This window comes from Schistocerca americana, chromosome 2 (genome assembly GCF_021461395.2).
Source record: "Schistocerca americana isolate TAMUIC-IGC-003095 chromosome 2, iqSchAmer2.1, whole genome shotgun sequence".
Taxonomy (NCBI): Eukaryota; Metazoa; Arthropoda; class Insecta; order Orthoptera; family Acrididae; genus Schistocerca; species Schistocerca americana.
In genome coordinates, this window is record NC_060120.1 from 451,215,426 (window position 1) to 451,236,370 (window position 20,945).

At 38.5% G+C, this 20,945-nt stretch overlaps 1 protein-coding gene across 1 annotated transcript in view; it reads right to left on the reverse strand.

Annotated features, from left to right (window-relative positions):
• The window catches only part of LOC124595764 (sialin-like), a 111,897-nt gene that overhangs the window by 60,358 nt on the left and 30,594 nt on the right, over positions 1-20,945 (reverse strand). Inside the window, exon 3 of the mRNA XM_047134645.1 lies at positions 8,932-9,162. Within this exon, the coding sequence (XP_046990601.1) occupies positions 8,932-9,162 (231 nt within the window). The remainder of the gene's footprint in view (positions 1-8,931; positions 9,163-20,945) is intronic.

The following is a 20,945-nucleotide window of genomic DNA, read 5'->3' on the forward strand; positions in this document are numbered from 1 at the left end:
GCACAGCAAGGCCAGTTCAGTCAATAATCCAAACTGTTGCCCTGCAACTATTGAAAAAGGTGTTGTCCCTAGGAACCACACACTTGTCTAGCTTCTCAACACATACTCTTCTGTTGTGGTTATACCTGTGGTACGCCTGTCTGTATTGCTGAGGCATGTAGGACACCCCACCACAAGCTTTTTGGTTTATGGGGCTTGTTAGCTGTTGTAAATAAATTATGGTAGTTGTCATTATTCATTTGACAATTTCTTACTTTCTTAAATTGTTATTAAATATTTCATGTAAAATGGAGTGTTGCTTATAGGTCCTTTGCCCACTATGTGGTAGTTGTTAAAATCATTCAAACAAATTTTGAAGTTCCTTTAAATTAATTATTGTTTTTTATCTGAAAGCTTATATTATCAAATTGTTGTTTCAAAATTGTAAAATTTGTTTGAGTTTAGAGAATCTTTATATTTTCATGTCAAGTTGATTGTTCATTCTAATTCTGAAACTTTTTGTGAATAAATCATTTTGTATGCAATAAATATAAATGATGATCCAAAACGGTGGTGTCCAGTCCTTCCACTAAAATCCTTGTTGGTGATTTTGGGGTGCTCATATTCCCCCATTACAGATGGTTGTCTGTGAGTGTGTTTGCTCAGTGAGGAGGGAGGCTTCCTTTTCCCTGTAGATATCTTGAGTCACTGTTTATTGCATCCTGAATTGCACTCATTACATTGTAGAAGTTTCTATTTATTATTTTACTGTTTCAGAAACATACCTTGAATTACAGAGGCCAAAACATGTCTAGGTATATCTTTTCTTGAGTGTGACCAATTGCAGTTGGAGCTGAAGATACGCTGGCAACCTAGTGAAAGAGGCGTGCTAATCTGGCAACTCATATACGTCTTGTTCTCAATGAAGCCTTGAGCCACATGTCTGACAGCATTGGTGAAGTAGATTCAGCAACTGATGTTTGTCGCTCAGTCCTTGTCAAGCTGGGTCAGATTGTGGCATTTTTTGAAGGTAGTCAACCCACTCAAAAACACTGTACTGAGTGCAGGCCCAACTTACGTATTGGGATAATCATCAGATTAAAGCATTACAGGTAGCCGTGGGTATCCTCAGCTTAGATCAGGGACAGCAATGAGCAAAGATCAGGCTGGGATTGTTAATCACTTGTCACATACCATTGATCAAGTAGGAGAGAGGATGGCATGTAGGCCAATTGTTGAAGAATTTACTAGGTTACCTAACTTCTTTGCTCATTTATTGCAAGGAATTACTGAACCTTCTATTGAGCATCTTGTGCATGTCGTGTTTTTCTTGGGGTTAACCATTCATTTCAAATATCATGCTAGTGCCTAATGTATTTTACAGTAGCTTATCATCCAACTGGTGTAACTCTTAACTCAGGGTTTGTGGAGTATGGTTTCTCTGACATATTACAAAGCCAGGGATCACTGCACAATTTGAGTAAATGGGTTGTCCAGCTTAAATTGCCTCCTCATATTAAAAGAGAGCTTGAACATAAGGATTCTGGTGTATGCAATCACTGCATGATAATTTGGCTGATGTTGTTTAAGGGATTCATGGCACCATTTCTGCCTTAGAACTTCAGGTTACCAAAGTCAAGATCATTCAGAATATCTTGGAGGATATGAAACTGGGGTTCCACTCATGAGTAATTTTTTGTCGCACAGCTAACCACTCTAGTGGAACTGCATGGCCTGGTGCCTACCATTGAAGGGTTTCAATTTGCTGATGAAAGCCATGAGAAACTTGATGAGTTTGTTTCTTGTCCTTACAGCAATGCGAGGGAGTTTCAAAGCACCTTGCTCAATCAGTCTAAAGCCAGATTTTGTTACCGATGTAGTGATGGTGGCCATTTAGTGTGTGATTGTCCAGTGAAACATGAGCCCTGTCCAAACAGCAATTGCCATGAAACTTGGGAAGTAGGTAGCAGTCCTAGGTCACCCAAGCATTGCGCACATATTAGATCAATTGTAGGTCAGATGCCACCCTATGTTTGTGTGCAACTTGCTTGATTCAGACAGCAACATTTCTTGTTGAATTATCAGTGGTATCTTGAATTTATAGTGATCTGTAGAATGCTTCTGTTAAATGCCTCACTCCAGAGATGTTAGGCTGTTAATAGACAGATGTTGCCTCTGACAGGTAAAGTGCACAAGAAGTTGATTATTGTTGGTTTTTGTGGCTGATTAGTTCACTGGTTGTTAAGGAATTTTTGGGTAACCTATTGTTGGGTTGTGATTTCATACAGTGCACAAAGCTTGTATCCGATTATGCTCGTAAGATTTTTTATTTCAAATTTTGTCCTAGTGTCTGGAACTAAAGCAGGTATCTGTGCTAAACTTGATTGCTTGTGGGCCTTGTACTGTTGTGCGCAAGTGTGAGTGCTCAGATCGGGTTGAGGCTTGTGATCCTTGTTTCACATGCCCTTAGTCTACTGGTACACTTATTTTTTTCCTCCCGTGTCTGTTGAGCAGTTGCGCTAGTGAGGCATTAGCTGTGTCTACTGTTGTGTGTGATGGTGTTATCGGAGGACACTCTGTGCACAGAATTCATATACAAGATAAGTTTTATTCGTTTTTCACTACCCCTCAAAGTCTTTGACACTATTTTGGAATGTTTCCTCTAGTAGCTTGTGCTCTCTCCCTGTATAATAAGACTGGTGGTCTGTTTTTTGTTTTTTTTTGTTTTTTTTTTTTTTTTTATTATATATATATAATTCTAAAAGAGAAAAGATTCATAAATTAATGCTTTCTTAAAAATGTTGGTGAGCATGAGGAATTTCACCCATGGTATTCACTAAGAGTATGGGGGTCTCTTGCCCTGTTAAAGGCAATTATCACATATTGTTCAAAATTATTTTAATTACAGGGGTTGTAATCCCCTTATTTTCCTGGGCTGAGTTCTTGTCTTTACTGCCATCCTCCTGTTCTTTCTAGGGACTTGTTATCTGTTGTAAATCAATGTTGGGAATTGTCATTATTCATTTGAACATTTGTTAACTTCTAAAATTGTTATTAATTGGTTCCTGTGAAATGGAGTGCCACTTACTCATCTCTTTCCCACTAAGGGGTTATTGTTGAAGTCATTTAAACAAATTTTGAAGTTCCTTTAAATCAAATTATTATTTTTCTATCTGAATGCTTATATTGTCAAATTGTTTTAGAATTGTAAACTTTGTTTAAGTTTGGAGAACCTTTATATTTTCATGTAATGTTCATTGTTTGTTTTAATTTTTGAACTTTTTATGAATTAATCATTTTGTGTGCAATAAATGTTACTGACAAAATAAAACCCTGGGATCCAGTCCTTCCATTAAAATCATTATTGGCAATTTTTGGGTGCCAAGGTTTCCCCATTACAGTTGGTAGATCTGATGTGGATAGAGGTACTGATGTAGCCATCCTTGAGAGGGAGCTCAACATCAAGGAAGGTGGCTGAGAAGGACCAGGGGAAGTGGATGGGGCAGGAGGTTTTGAGCTTCTGTAGAAAAGTGGATAGGGTATCCACACCCCTGGTCCAGATTATGAAGATATCATTAGTGAATCTGAATCAAGTGAGAGGTTTAGCACTCTGAGTGGTTAAGAAAAATTCCTCTAGGTCAGTGGTTCCCAGCCTGCGGGTAATCACCCCATGAGGGTAAAATGATATTTCCTGAAGGGTAAAAAACTAAATGATTTGATTTTGCTCCATTCACAAAACTAAATTATTTTTAATAGATCATTACTATTATCACAGTTTTGTAACACTCTAATACTGATTATATAGGTTATCAACAATTCCATTTTCTCAATTAGTGGCATTAAAGCAGTGGAGGTTACAAGTTCCTCATATAGTCCACGCACTACGCGCATATGTTGTCCTGTACATCGCTGATGGTAAAAATGAGACATATACATAACAATGAACAATTGACAAGAATGGGGGAAAGAAATACAGTAGAAGAAGAATGGGTAGTTTTGAGGGATGAAGTAGTGAAGGCAGCAGAGGATCAAGTAGGTAAAAAGACGAGGGCTATTAGAAATCCTTTGGTGACAGAAGAAATACTGAATTTAATTGATGAAAGAAGAAAATATAAAAATGCAGTAAATGAAGCAGGCAAAAAGGAATACAAACGTCTCAAAAATGAGATTGACAGGAAGTGCAAAATGGCTAAGCAGGCATGGCTAGAGGATAAATGTAAGAATGTAGAGGCTTATCTCACTAGGGGTAAGATAGATACTGCCTACAGGAAAATTAAAGAGACCTTTGGAGAAAAGAGAACCACTTGCATGAATATCAAGAGCTTTGATGGAAACCCAATTCTAAGCAAAGAATGGAAAGCAGAAAGGTGGGAGGAGTATATAGAGTGTCTATACAAGGGCAATGTACTTCAGGGCAATATTATGGAAATGGAAGAAATGGGAGATATGATACTGTGTGAAGAGTTTGACAGAGCAGTGAAAGACCTAAGTCGAAACAAGGCCCCGGGAGTAGACAACATTCCATTAGAACTACTGACAGTCTAGGGAGAGCCAGTCCTGACAGAACTCTACCACCTGGTGAGCAAAATGTATGAGACACGCGAAATACCCTCAGACTTCAAGAAGAATATAATAATTCCAATCCCAAAGAAAGCAGGTGTTGACAGATGTGAAAATTATCGAACATTCAGTTTAATAAGTCACGGCTGTAAAATACTAACACAAATTCTTTACAGACGAATGGAAAAACTGGTAGAAGCTGACCTTGGGGAAGATCAGTTTGGATTCCGTAGAAATATTGGAACACGTGAGGCAATACCGGCCCTACGACTTATCTTAGATGCTAGATTAAGAAAAGGCAAACCTACGTTTCTAGCATTTGTAGACTTAGAGAAAGCTTTTGAAAATGTTGACTGGAATACTCTCTTTCAAATTCTGCAGGTGGCAGGGGTAAACCACAGGGAGCAAAAGGCTATTTACAATTTATACAGAAACCAGATGGCAGTTATAAGAGTCGAGAGGCACGAAAGGGAAGCAGTGGTTGGGAAGGGAGTGAGACAGGGTTGTAGCCTCTCCCCAATGTTATTCAATCTGTGTATTGAGCAAGCAGTAATGGAAACAAAAGAAAATTTTGGAGTAGGTATTAAAATCCATGGAGAAGAAATAAAGACTTTGAGGTTCGCCAATGAAATTGTAATTCTGTCAGAGACAGCAAGGGACTTGGAAGAGCAGTTGAACGGAATCTACAGTGTCTTGAAAGGACAGTATAAGATGAACATCAACAAAAGTAAAACGAGGATAATGGAATGTAGTTGAATTAAATTGGGTGATGCTGAGGGAATTAGATTAGGAAATGAGACACTTAAAGTAGTAAAGGAGTTTTGCTATTTGGGGAGCAAAATAACTGATGATGGTCGAAGTAGAGAGGACATAAAATGTAGACTGGCAATAGCAAGGAAAGCGTTTCTGAAGAAGAGAAATTTGTTAACATCGAGTATAGATTTAAGTGTCAGGAAGTCGTTTCTGAAAGTATTTGTATGGAGTGAAACATGGACAATAAATAGTTTGGACAAGAAGAGAATAGAAGCTTTCAAAATGTAGTGCTACAGGAGAATGCTGAAAATTAGATGGGTAAATCACATAACTAATGAGGAGGTATTGAATATAATTGGGGAGAAGAGGAGTTTGTAGCATAACTTGACAAGAAGAAGGGATCGGATGGTAGGACATGGTCTGAGGCATCAAGGGATCACCAATTTAGTATTGGAGGGCAGCGTGTATGGTAAAAATCATAGAGGGAGACCTAGAGATGAATACACTAAGCAGATTCAGAAGGATGTAGGCTGCAGTACGTACTGGGAGCTGAAGCAGCTTGCACAGGATAGAGTAGCATGGAGAGATGCATCAAACCAGTCTCAGGACTGAAGACCACAACAACAACATACGTAACAAATGCTAAATATTTCAAGAAAATGTCTTCTCCAAATTGTAGGTAGTACCTGCAGCAGTCCAGAAATTTCTTTATTTCTCAGTTTGAAACAGACAACTGAATTAATTGACAGCATGACACAGCAGTAACTACATAAGGGCTACTACAATACATTATTATTATTATTATTATTATTATTACTGTTACTATTACTGGCTGTGGTCAGGCACAAAGCGTTAGCAGCCTGAAGTCTTCCAATTTCTGCCAGTTCAGCAGTAAGGAGTGCAGCAATCAAGTTATTTACGAACAGTAAGTATAATGCACACATTTGAACTTGGTTGATTTTAAATGGGGTTGCAGTGTGCAGGTCAAGCAAGTGCCACAATGGAGAGGAGAATGCAGGGGAAGTATATTTTGCTACAAATGTCTATCCTCTCTGTGGGTAATTAGCTTTCTTATTTGAGAAGGAGTTGTGGGCAGCACTTGTAATGCCCTATGAATTCCTTAGTCATTCATTCTAATACATACACACACACACACACACACACACACACACACACACAAAATATCCTTCATCTTTTATCATTTTAAAAATAAAACTGTTCCAAGGAATGTCTTTCATTCCACAGTTTATTTAGGTGCTAAAGTTCGTGATAATGTGGGGCTGGGAGGGGGGGGGGGGGGTAATGATCTAAGAAACGTTGGGAACCACTGCTTTAAATGGTCTACCAATAGCTTGGTATAGCATGATGTAATGTGGGTTCCCAGCCCATTACTGTACCATGGCTTTGTTTCTAGGTGGTGCTTTCAAAGTCTAACTGATTTTGGGTGAGGATATAGGTGGTCATAGTCCCCAGGAAGGAAGTTATAGGTTAGGACTATATCAAACATTGGAAATGGTAGTGTTCAATAGCGGCAAGGCTGTGGGCATTGGGAATGTTAGTGTAGAGGGAAATGGCATTGACCATGATGAGCAGCATACTAAAGGAACAGGTAGTGTGGAGAGTCAGTAGAGGAAATGGTTAGTGTCTTTTACTTAAGAGTTTAGCTTACAGGAACAGACTGAAAGTGTTGACTGTGGAAGGACTGGACCCCAGGGCAGAGGCAAGGCACAGTGAGGTGTCATGAGTGGTTGGGTTTATGTACTTCAGGAAGCATGTATAATGTAGGAGTGTAGGGAGTAGTGGGAGTGAGGAGAAAGATAGACTCAGGGGAGAGATTCTAGGATGGACAGAGGAATTTGATGAGGGACTGAAGATCTTGCTGGATTTCTGGAATAGGGTCACTGTGGCAAAATAACTTCACAAAATATGGAAGTTCGTCACTGTGGCAAAATAACTTCACAAAATATGGAAGTTCACTGTAAAATTAATTTGAAAGAACTGTAAGAGCATCTCTTGGAATCTCAGTGGAAAATGTTTCAGTCTGATTTATCAATTACACATGCACACATCTAATCCTTATACATTGTGATGAAGTACAAAAGTATGAAAGCTCAGGTACAATTGAAAAGTTACTGACCAGTAATTTTTTTTTTTTTTTTTTAATTCTCATGGATGTTCATTTATCCAGCATTACTCAACTAATTAATAGGTTCTTTCAAAAGTAAATAATGACTTAACAGCAACACACAATCAATTTTAATTGTTTAGTTCCTTTGTATTTATTGCTTTAAACTTATCATGATCAGCTTTTAGTTAGTACCTATGCCAGTCATCTCACATAACTAACATAATAACTTCACTCTTTGAATGATAAGCAATAATTAAATAAGTAAATGAGTCCATGGATTAATATACAGTTGAGAGTAATAAAAAACTTGCTACTGATTGACTAATAACATAATGACTGTACAGATTCAATGTTCACCATTGACTGCCTGTAGCTTTGTGCACAAAGCGTATAATTATAGACACATGTAGTAGAGGAATTACAAAATGGTAATCTGCTCAGTAATTACATCTTCAATAATAATATAAAATGGGACAAAAGTGAAAAATAGAAAAACATTAGACAGTGACATTATCTTGATAAACTTCAAGCTGTATAATTAAAAAAGACAAAATAATAGATTTCATTCTATTTTCTGAACTTTAATGGTCACTGGGGTTTCCAAAGCCTGCCAAAAATTTTATTGGAAATGGATATTTCTAGTTGGAATACCTTAAAAACATGTTATTCCAGGAAATCTACATAGTTTTGTAATCAGAAAGATCAGTATTACAAAACTATAACAGTGAAATTTTAACAGAATTACATCAAAGCTCTGGACATTCCAGAAGTTGATACTTTTGAATAATAATAGCTTTTCGAACACATAGCTTCTGGTCAAAGCAAGATGTTCATTGCAAAATGGAGAATGAGGGCATTCAATTTATGTATGTCATCCTAAAACAATTAATTATTGATGAGGTCAAATTTTGAAAAGCATATGGTATCAGTGAATCGCAAATTTTACTGATGTTGTCAGTGGTCTGAAAACTGCACATTGAATTACAAAGTTTAATTTAACAACTGAATTTACTTAGGGTATATGTATTACTTGTATTATAGAAAAACGAAAAAAAAAATGATGATGGGAATTGTAGCAAGGTTTCACAACGCTCAATATCTTTTTTATGTGTCTATCTACAGTTCAACATTTCCCCTGGATGGTGAATGAATGTTTTTTCCCATGCCAAATAATAAAATGGTTGTTAATATCAAAAGTCATACAATATTTGTGCATTTATCTGTATTTTAGCTTTTAGCTTCTTTTTACACTTTACATTACCTAGGATGAATTGTATGCAATGGCTCTCACAGACGTGAAAAGAAGTGCAACAGGACTTAAAAAATTAACTTTATGGGAGATTATAGCATTAATCAGTTAATATTAATTGTAATTAAATATATTAATTTTAAACATCAGTGTCAAGTTTATCTTCATGAATGCAGTAAAAAGTTATCTTTGATAATCATTTAGCAGATCTGATACCCTGATAAAAAGTTAGGCAATATCATATAATGGTTATGTTACTTACCCCAAAATATCCCTGCATGCATCTGATTACAACAACAGCTCTATAATCAATGGTTGCAGCCACAGGAATCAATATAGAAAGTAGGCAAATAGCTAATGTGCACAGCCCAAACACTTTCTTTGTTCCAAATTTTTGGGCTAGGACTCCACCAAGAACTTGAGATGACCAGTAACAAGAAAAAAAGCCTCCAAGGATCATGCCTTGCTGATACTCATCCCAGTCATACCGAGTCTGAAAAGTAAGAACTGATTTTCTATCATGAGAGCTTTATATCAAATAATACTCATAAATGAAGAATCCAACAATGATGTGGACAATATAATATCTATTTATCATTCCACATTATTATATAAAAGTAGCACCAAAATAGTTGTGTGATGTGCAAGAAAATGCTGAATCTTGAACTTGCTGGAAAAATGTTTGTTTTCAAGCAAGTGAAAATGTCACCAATGTTAATATTTGTTCTAGTGTAAGTTCTTCCTTTTGTTTTGTTTCTTGTCTCTTTTCTTTCACTTCATTCATTCACTCACTCATACATATTCCATAGAAACCATTGAGAAGGAGAACGTTCATAGATATAAAATGGACAAGGTATATCCTGGCATTAGGAAAACAAGCTTAATCTGAATACTGTATTAACAATAAGCTATCACTAGAGTGCTTAACACAACACAGAAGCTCAGGTGATTGTGTGTGATTTTGGATGCAGATATCTTGACCTCCACTATCGAGTGTATAATTGTAGGACTCCTCTTACTAGGTCAGGTGTTTGCTATATGCAGAAAGCGGATTCTAGTGTAGCAGAGTACATGTGACTTGCACGTATGGGTTCCCAATAAGACATAGCATTCATCATGGCATTAGCTAACTGTTGAAGTGTCTAAGGAAAGGTCTTGACACTAGTCTTGCCTATAAACAATAGCAATCCCCATATACTATTAGGAGCAGAAAGATGGCTGAAACCAGAAACAGCAAAGAAATTCTCAGTTCTAAATGGAGTATATATCGCAAAGACAGGTAGAATGCCAGTGTTGAATATGTGTTTGTAGCCATAAAAATACTGACAGTATCTAGTAAGGAAATAATCTGGGTGAAGATAAATATTAAAGGTGGATGAAACATGGCCATCAGATGCTTCTACAGACATCCCCCCCCCCCCCCCCCCTTGCTGAATTATCAGTAATGATGGAATATTTAAGAAGAAACTTCGACAATATTTCATGTAAAATTTGCTGGTCATGGTTATAGTATTAGGCAGGTTTCAAATTACTGGCTATAGACTTGCAGACACAAGTGATTAAGATAGGTAGTAGGGACAGGGATTCATGTGAAATTGTTCTAAATGCCTTCAGCAGCTAAACAGAGAACCAACTGATGAAAATAAACATATCAGATCCCCTGGTTGTCAACAGACCTAAACTTTTAGACTTAGTAAGAGCAACAAGAAACAGATTACAGATTGCCTGAGTGGTCAACATGAAAATTTCATCTCCACCACTGACAACATTGAACATCAATGGACAAAATTCAAGAGTATTGTCAGTATTCCTTAGAAATATATGTGCTGAGCAAAGTTGTGAGGGATGAGAAAGACCCACCATTGTTTGACAGCTCCATTACAAAGCTGCTAAGGAAGCAAAGAGAGTTTCACTGCAAATTTAAACATAGACCAAGCTTCACAGATGAACAAAAACTGAATGAAACCAAAATTACTGTAAGGAGAATATGTGTGAAGTGTTTAATGAATTAGAAAGTAAAATTCTACCCACCAATTTGATAGAAAAATCCTGAAAAGTTTTGGTCTTAGGTTAAATCAGTCAAACAGAGGAAAGTCATCTGTCCAGGCACACTGTGGCCGCAATGGCACTGAAATAGGATGATGGGGAGGCCAAAATACTAAATGTGCTTCCTAAAAATCAACCCAGGTTGATGCTACATTCACCGACAACTGTAACACATTTGATATACATTCTAATACAAAAACAAAGAGACACCATGAAGGAATTATCCAAATCAGATGGAAATCAGGACATGTGATGTACATGTATACACAAACAAATGATTACAATTTCAGAAAAATTGGACGACTTATTCAAGAGAAAGATCTACACAAATTGAGCAAGTCAATAACACATTGGTCCAGCTCTAGCCTTCACCCAAGCAGTTATTTGGCTTGGCATCGATTGACAGACTTGTTGGAAGTTATCCTGAGGGATACTGAGCCAATTTCTGTCCAATTGGGGTGTTAGATCATCAGAATACTGATATAGTTGTAAGTCCCTGCCTACAATGCTCCAAACATTCACAGTTTGGGAGATACACAGTGACATTGATGACTGAGGTAGGATCTGTCAAGCATGAAGACAACCAGTAGACACTCTCACCGTGTGCTGGCTGAAATGTAAGCCCAGGATGGCTTTCAATAAATGGCAACAAAATGGTGTGTAGAATATTGTTGATATACTGCTGTGCTGTAAGGGTGCTGCAGATGACTATGAAAGGGGTCCTGCCACTAAAAGAGGTGGTACCCCAGACCATCAGTCCTGGTTTTTGGTCTGTGTGGCATGCAACAGTCAGGTTGGTATCCCATCACCATTCGGAGTGTCTCCAGAGATGTCTTCTACCTGATATCTCACTGAATGGAGTAGAATTGTCTTCAATGATGAGTCCCACTTTGGATGAGCCCTGATGATCAGCAAAGACGTGTCTGGAAATGCCCTAGACAGTGGTGGATTACCATCCTGACTGTCACCTGCCATACAGCCCAAAAGCCATGAGTGATCATCTGGGTTGCCATTACTTTTCATAGCAGGTCCCCTTTGCTTGTCATTCACAGCATGCTTACAGCACAGTGGTACATCAGTGAGATTCTACACCCCATTTTGTTGCCTTCATGGCAAGCTGCCCTGTGCTTACAGTTCAGCAAGATAATGCCTGCCAACAGATGGTGAGAGTTTCTACTGCTTGTTGGTTTCAAATGGCTCTGAGCACTATGGGACTTAACATCTGTGGTCATCAGTCTCCTAGAACTTAAAACTACTTAAACCTAACTAACCTAAGGACATCACACACATCCATGCCTGAGGCAGGATTCGAACCTGTGGCCGTAGCGGTCACGCGGTTTCTACTGCTTGTCTTCATGCTTGCCAAACCCTACTTTGGCCAGAAAGGTCACCAGATATCTCACCAATTATGGGCAGGGCCCTCCAACCTGGTCAGAAATTTGATGATCTAATGTGGCAATTGGACAGAAGTTGGCACGATAACCCTCAACTGACCAGCCAACAACGCTATCAATCAATGTCAAGCCAAACAACTGCTTGCATAAGAGCCAGAGGTGGACCAACACATTACTGACTTGTTCAATTTGTGAAGCTCATTGTCTTGAAAAGTTTTTCAGTTTTTCTGAAATAATAATCATTTTTCCATCATCTACTGATCTCATTCAGGTAATTTATTCATAATGCATCAGTTTTTGTTTTGTTTTAGAGTGTAATTTCTTACATCTGCCTAATGAACAAAATGAGCATATTGAATGTTAGATCATCTGTGTCATTTGACTGAAGAGTTTCTAGCAAACAGAGCACACCACGTCATTCTCAATGGAGAGAAATCTTCAGATGTAAAAGCAACTTTGGGTGTATCCCAATGAACCATTACTATTCACAATAGATAGAGTGAATCACCTAAAATTTGGATCAGACACATTGCCAAAATGGAAACTGCTATTGAAGTGCAATTTCCACAGAATGGATTGATAGCCAGGGGCTCATATTATTAGCCAGTCAATATGTTGTTATAATAATTAGAAAGAGTATTTTTTGCAAACATACACTTTTTAAGTTGAACAATGCCTATTGACATTAATAAACTAAAACTAGGATAAATAGGAATGTCAGTGGCGTTTGTTGCAGGATTCTACTGTGAGTCGTTTATGAGATATCATGTTTTATAAAGTTCCCACACCAACACTTTTACAATACCTATCATAGTGCACACTAAAGAACTACAAAAGTGCATGTACTAGCTATGTGGAGTCTGACCAATAATATGACAACTGATCACCACAGGTTGTGTTTGAAATGACCACCGGCAATCGTGATATACACTATAAGTCTGATATGGAACGACTGCTTCACACATGCTAACATTCCAGCAGTGATGTCAACACAGGCTGCATACATCATTGTATATCATTGAGTTTAGTTGGTATGTCCTTGTCTTTCAGATTTCTCCACAGAAAGAAGTCTACAGGTGTAAAATCCTCTGCACCCAATCAAGCGATTTGTGAAGACTTACTGTAGTACTTTGTGCACTACGAACTGCACAGGCATTGTGCTGGCTCCACAGGTTCCTCCTAGTCTGCAGAGTAATGTCTTCTGACATCCATAGAATATGGTCTGTCAGGAGGCTACAATGCTTGTTCACATTCACTGTTCTGTCTATGAAAAATGGGCCTGTGAGCTGATGGTTCACTATCCAGAACCTTACGTCTATACTGCATGGATGCTGACATTCCACTTGACACAGCCAGTGGGTATTGTTAATAGACCAACAGTATACGTTTTGGTGGTTTACTTGAAAATGATTGGTAAATGTGGCTTTATTGCTAAACAAGATACACGATACATCTGGAGTATCCTTAATGCCCATGTACAGAAGTTGACACGATTCTCACAATTGTTTCCATGCAGCTCTTGATGGAGAGAGACATGATATGGATTGAACCTATGCTGATGGAGAATATGCAGGAAACTTGCCTGATTCAGATCACTTCCTTACGTGATTGTGGGAGAGCTAACATGCGAATCAACTGCAACAGCAATTTCCACTTCTTCTGTCATCACTTGTTTCCTTCTGCTATGTTGTCTAGGTGACACACTACTACTTTCATGTACCTGGTTGAAGAGGCTGATAAGTAAATGCTGAGATGGTTGACACCTATTGGCATGTCTTGCCACATATACCAAATAAGAATAAACTTTATTCTTCCTACATTCTGCATACACCATGAGCATGTTGGTTTTTTCTGCATTGCTAAATCCCATTGTCCACTCATGACCTAGTGTTTGGACTGTCACACACTAACTGACTAGCGACACACAATGCACTCAAAGAGCACACAAGCACACTGCAAGCAAACATAACAACATCGTACCTATCAACTAAAAAGGTTGAATGGCACAAACAAGTGTCCATACAGAAACTTTTCAAAATATGATATCTCATAAACAACTTGCACTAGACTACTGCAACAAACACCACTGACATATGATTTACCCTACTCTTAATTCGTTAATGTCAACACACATTGTTCCTTTTAAAAAGTGTATGGTGCACAAAAATACTCTTTCTAAGTAATGTTACAATCCATTGATTGGCTAAAAATATGAGCCCCTGACTACCAATCCATTCTGTGAAAACCACACATCAATAGTACTTTCCATTTGCTCAATATTTGTGGTGCAAGTGCTAGGTGATTCATCCTGTACATAAATGACATAGTGAATAAAGATGCAAGTCCCATGAGACTTTTCACAGTTAATGCTGTTGTATGCAGAAAAGTCATAACCCTAGAAAATTGTAGCAAAATGCATGAAGAGCTGCAGAAGATCATTGCTAAGTAAAGGGATTGACAGTTGACTCTCAACATAAATGAATGTAACATATTGTGTACATCAGACAGAAAGACCTATTATTGCATGATTACATGGTTGCAAAACAATCACTCAAACCAGTCACATCCATAAAATCTCTAAGTGTGCACATATGAAGTGATTTAAAGAGGAACAACCATATAAAACTAATCACAGGTAAGACACATGCCAGACTGAGATTCACTGGAAGAATCCTTGCAAAATGTAGTCAACCCACAAAGGAGGCAGCTCGCAAAATGCTCATTCAACCATTATCTGTATATTGCTCAGCAGTCTACAATCCTTACCACATATAACTGATAGATGAAACAGAGAAAAGCCAAAGAAGAGCAGTGCATTTCATTACAGATTCAATTAGAAAGTGTAGAAGCATCACAGAGATTCTCAGTCAAATACAGTGTCAGACACTGAAAGAGAGGTGTTCAGTATCGTGGTGTGGTTCATTGTTAAAGTTCCAAATTGTATGTTCCTAGAAGAGTCAGTTAACATATTGCTTGGGCTCAGACGTGTATCTTGCTAAAAAAGTGTGAAGGTAAAATTTGAGAGATTTGGGCTCACATGGAGGCTTACCAACAATCTTTTTCCTGCAAATCTTTCACAACTGGAACAGGAAAAGAGGGAAGTGACCTTTTCATGTGAAGCACCCTCCAAAATACAATGTAGGGTGGCTTACAGAGTGCAGATGTAGATGTAAATCACAGTTCTCACATGCTCATTAGACAGTTTTCCACAAATGTGTTAAAAGTATTTTGCATGACTGTCTTTCTGTAACCTCTGCAATGAATCCTTACACATCCCAGTCTATACTCAACAGTTAAAGTTGCCTGCAGCTAGTATTGCTGATCTGAGTATTTATGCACTACTGACCATAGACTTTCTTTGAATGACTCTAAAACTGTCACAGTATAGTCGGGTAGCTGGTAAAAAATCCGACAATTAACTTGGTTTAACTTGCACCTGTTACACACAACCAAATAACATCACTGTCACACTCAACATTGACCTCAATAGAGACTATATTTTTGTCAACTGCAATGAACACTGCCCCTCCTATGGCCTCTAATCTGTCTCTCTGATACACATTCCATGACTTTCTAAATATCTCAGAGCTTTCCACCTCAGGTTTCACCCAGTCCTTGGTCCCAAGAATAATTTGAGTTTGAGACCTTTCCCAACAGTTTACTATTAAAATTTTGACAGTCAAAGTGTCTTTATTCTGAATGCTGTCTGATTTCACTTGCTGTGTATCAATTGGCATGTGTTCATCAGAGTGCGTCAAACTACTGTCTAGCCTAAAAAACCCTCATGTGCATTCCTCAAGCATTCTGCTTCCCAAGTAGCTGCTGCTTTTTTTATAGCGGACACCTGCCCTATCAAAGGAAGTCCTACAAATCCCCACACAATAATGCAGGTCTAGAAGTCTGCAGCCAAGACCATCACAGAGTTAATGAAGCCTTTGGTTGAGACCCTCCACTCAACTCTAAACCAAAGGACCCTGATCAACTCTCGGAACAACACTGCAAATTGTGAGCTCTGCTATTGCAGATGACTGCACCCCGCATGCTCAAAAGCCACAGACAAGCCCGCCTCCACGTATCAGATGATGCCCCCCTGGCAGACATACCAAGTGCACGTTGCTGCCTGCCATAGGGGCTCCAAACAAGCCTAATGCTGGAGCTCCTGATAACTAGTAAACCCCTCCCCCCTTGTGCTTGCTCAGACAATGCTGAAGGAGCGACCACCAGTTAACTTAAAAGTTGAATGGGCGAGGCCAGGTGGCCAGTCTCCCCATTGAAGCTCCATCTCAGGTGATGTGAACAAGTTACTTCCTGCCAATCATCTGCTGTGAGGGCAGATCCACATGGTCATGTGCACAAGAAGGTCCCTCGGAAGCAGAGCCCGTGGGCAAAACAAGTGACACCTGAGGTGCCCCCATGCGACATGCCAGATTCTCTGGCGCTGTTACGCCATACAGTAGCAGCCTGAAGGTGACTGACCATAGAGCTCTTTCAGAGGAAATATTTAATATACATAGATGGATTTTTCCATAGCTTCCTGGTAGAACATTTTCATATCTAAGGCTGAAAAACAAATAAACTGCTTTTTTATTCTACTAATTTGTGTTAATTTTGATTAGTAGAATAAAAATGCAGTTTGTTTGTTTTTCAAACTTAAATAATATATTTACTGATAAGATCTAGAGGAATTTTGACCATAGAGAATGAAAGAATCATATAGATCTAAATACCACTATATGTAAAGTAATATGGAGCCTCAGAAGGAAAGAAAATAAGACTTCTACACAACTAATCAGTCATTTTCATGTAAGAAAAAAATACAAAAATGAATATATACAATGAAAATGAGTAATATCAAGACAGATTCCATGAGGAAGCAACCACAAAATTAGACATAATTGGTGATTTTAAACAGAAGTAGCATACAGATGGAACAGTAACAAATACATAAGTTTTTGAAAGCTCATTTACATACTGTAAGTTATATTCAGTGTTTGTTGAAATGAATAAAAAATGAGAGTTCAAAAATTTTTGAGGAAGAATGACCTGGATATGGGAGGATTTGGTGGTACGCACAGTAAATGCAATTACATCTAAACCAAACAGATCAAAGTATTCTCTCCTGCAAATTTTAAAAATAACTATAGTCTTTTCATTAAGGTGACTTAAACAGACAAACTGATAAAAGCTAGGAACAAAAATAAAACTAACTACAAGGTGAAATGAATGAAACAAGAACTAGAAATAATAAATAAAACTGATGCCATATGGCAGCATTTAGGTCAATTCAGTTTCAACATCATGGAATATAATTGGTCGAGACATTAAATGCATCCTAATTTTACAATCCTTGGTGAGTGTGTCATCTAATGAAAATAGTGATCTGACAAGAGAAGGAAATTATTCTCAGTTAACTAACAAATGTGACAGAGACTAAGAAAATCATGACCATACATTTGTTAAGCTGATAATAGACTACCCAATCAAAAGTACTTGGATACTTATCAATAGACATTAAATTAGGGTATGCCTACCCTTCACTTTTATGATTGCTTGAACTCGGATTTCAGTGAAGTGTCTAAATGTCTGCGGAGGAACTGCCACCTATTCTACCTCAAGAGCCAAAACCAGAGAAGGTAGTCATATTGGATACTGGTGTCTGGATTTAAGTTGGCTTTTAAGTCTCCCAGAGGTGTTCCATTGGGTTCAGGCTGGGACTCTGGGAAAGCCAGTTATTGTCCACAAGCCATTGCCTCACAAATCCGGCTTTGAAGGGTGGATTGTCATACTGATACAAACAATTTTATTCTCTGAACTGTTCCTCTACTGTACACAGAAATGCTCTCTACATTTAGTGTTTTCGTAAGTGCAATAATGGGACCACACCCTAATTATGAAAAGCACCCCCATGCCATAGCACCACCTCCTTTTTACTTCACTGTTGACCCTACACATGATGGCAGGTAACGTTCTCCAGGTTTTCACAAACCCAAGCCCTTCCATTGGACTGCCGCAAGGTATAGCATGATTCATCACTCCAGTATCCACTATCCAGTGGATCTACTCTTTACACCACCTGAATATAGATGTGTCAGGACTTATGAGGAATTGCTCAACCATTGTACCCCATTCTTTTTAACTCCTAGCACATGGTCATTATGCCAGCTGGTCTGCTGGGAGCCCTTTTGAATTCATGAATAATTCCTTCTTCTGATTTTATGCAATAATTTACAACCATCCCTGTCCGTCAGTCCATGAGGACAGTCTGGTTTCGTTTCAGCTGTGGTTTTTACTCTGCATTTCCACTTCACTGGCACATTACCATCAGTCAACTTGGAAAGCTGCAGAAAGGTTTAAATGTCCCTTACGGACTAATTACTCAGTTAACGTCCAATGAATACTTCACGTTAGAAATCACTGAGCTCTGCTGACTAGCCCATTCTGTTGTTACTACTTCTCTACTGGCAAAACCTGCTTTTATACTGGCAACTCTGCCTCTTGTGAAACCTAGTGGTCAGTTCCACATTACATAGGAGAGCCCAGATGCTTTTGATCAGATGGTGTATCCTTCAGTCACTGAATTCCAGCTAGAACTATTATTCTGCTTCACTGCATCAGTGAGTACAACTTTGAAGTTAAATCCCAGCTAGTCAGTACAGGTATATGTGACCTCAAACAAACAAATAAATAAATTCTGCAGTTTGATATATAGCATAATGAGGAAGCTTTACATGAATAATAATTGAAGAACATGCTCACTCAAATATTAACATCAAGTATAATTATGAATTGTGTGACAAAAGTAATGGGACTGCCAATACTGTGAGTGATCTGGCAACGCTACGTTGTTCTGCCTGTGTAGACCAGTCTTTCAGCACTGTACAGCCATTGTGTGATTTTTGAGACCACTATCAGTGAAGTTGTGTTTTTGATGTGTGTTACAAAAATGTAACAGTGGAATTTAGAGGAATGTTATACCAACAAGTTTTCTGTTAAACTTGGGTAATCCAAGAGTGTGAACTTTGAAAAGTTGAAGTAGACCTATGGGGAACATTCCTTATCAAGAGCACAATTTTTTTCAATGGCACAAACCAGTTTTGGAAGGCCAAGAACATGTCAAAGATGAAACTCAATCATGGAGTCTTCAGTTTTAAAACTGACAAAAATATCGAACATGTGCATGCTTTTGTGAGATTGTTCCTCCAGATCAAACTGTCAATCAACTGTTTTATAAAGATGTCCTTGAAAGGCTTGGAAAAATGGTGAATCGAGTGAGGCTGGACATTGCAAATGAGTGGGATGCTGTGACTTTGTAGGCTTTCCTGGCATAAGTCTTGAAATTCTCTTTGGTTTGGCTGCCAGGTCCTAGAATCAACTTGATTCAATATTTCAGTGATCTGACTATTCACCATCTTCAGGAGAATGCTGCTGCTACTGAGTCCCACTGAAAACTGATGCCAGGCTGCAGATCATCATCCTATATAGGCCTCCCTAAAGTACACAGCGCACGCGCCACTCATCACAGCTGCTACCCTTCAAGACTGGGCAGGTGGCACTGCCCCTAGTAGATCACCAGTGGCAATGGTATATTGCACTCAAAGGCTACTTTCAAACACTGGGCTGGCTCCAGCGAAAAACTTCCTGTTTTGATACAGGCTAGTACAGAGTCCCATGACCTGCTAAGAGGAAAGCCATTGCTTTTATTAATCAAGTTGTCTGCCAACCTAATTTCAGTTGCCTCTTTATAAACACTGTCCAAAAACTGGAAGTATAGGCAACTATCACAGTCTTGTCAAATTTCATCCCATGTCCCTCATTTAAGCAATTTGTGCTACAACAGATTTTTCCAGTTGTTGTAGTCTCGTATGATGATGATGTTCCATTCACTTTTCCTGAACTGTGCAAATGAATGGCTGATGTAAGCCTTCCTACCTTGACACAAAATTTTATATATGCCAGGCTTCCGCAGCCCCAGTTCGTCTTTCACAGAGCAAAGTAGTGCCCTGATCTTGGAAGGTGGATGGAACATAATCTTAATGTTAAAACTCCTTAAAATTTTCCCAGTCTTAAATGATATGACCCTAGCATAAGGAATAACAGTGACAGATCTATGCTCCTCTTCGTGCACCTCTGGGGATGGTCCAAACTTTGTAGCCCGACAAATCTGTTTCTCAGAGTATCCATTTTCCTCAAACACAGTCATCAAATGTGCAACTTCTTGAGTGAAACTGTCTGCATCACAAATGGCATTTGCTCTGTGTACCAGAGTCCTAAGGATGCCATTGCATTGGTATGGTGGATGGCATGCAGATACCATTTGATGTACGTCAGCTTTCAGTAAACCCTGTGTCCAAAAGTACCATATTGTTCTTTGTTAGCCATGATGTTCAAAAATGGAAGCATTCCATTGCTTTCAATCTCCATGGTAAAGTTAATGCTGGGATGAAAATAGCTGAAGAAAATATGTTGAGAGCATCATGTCCACGAGGCCAGATGATACATACTTTGGAGTTTGGACCATCCCAAGTGGCATGCTAAGAGGACCACAGATCTGTGGCCTTTATTCCTTATGCTGGGGGCATATTGTTTAAGACTGGAAGAATTTAAGGAGTTTTAACATTAAGAGTGTGTTCCATCCACCTTCCAAAATTAGGGCACTACTTCACTCTGTGAAAGATGATTTGGGGTTAGGAAGCCTAGCATACATAAAATTTTATGTCAATGTGGGAAGGCTACATCGGCCATTCAGTTCACATGGTTCAGGACTAGTGCATGGAACATCATCATAATACAAGGCTACAACAGCCATAAAACTGGTTGTAGCAGAACATTGCTTTAA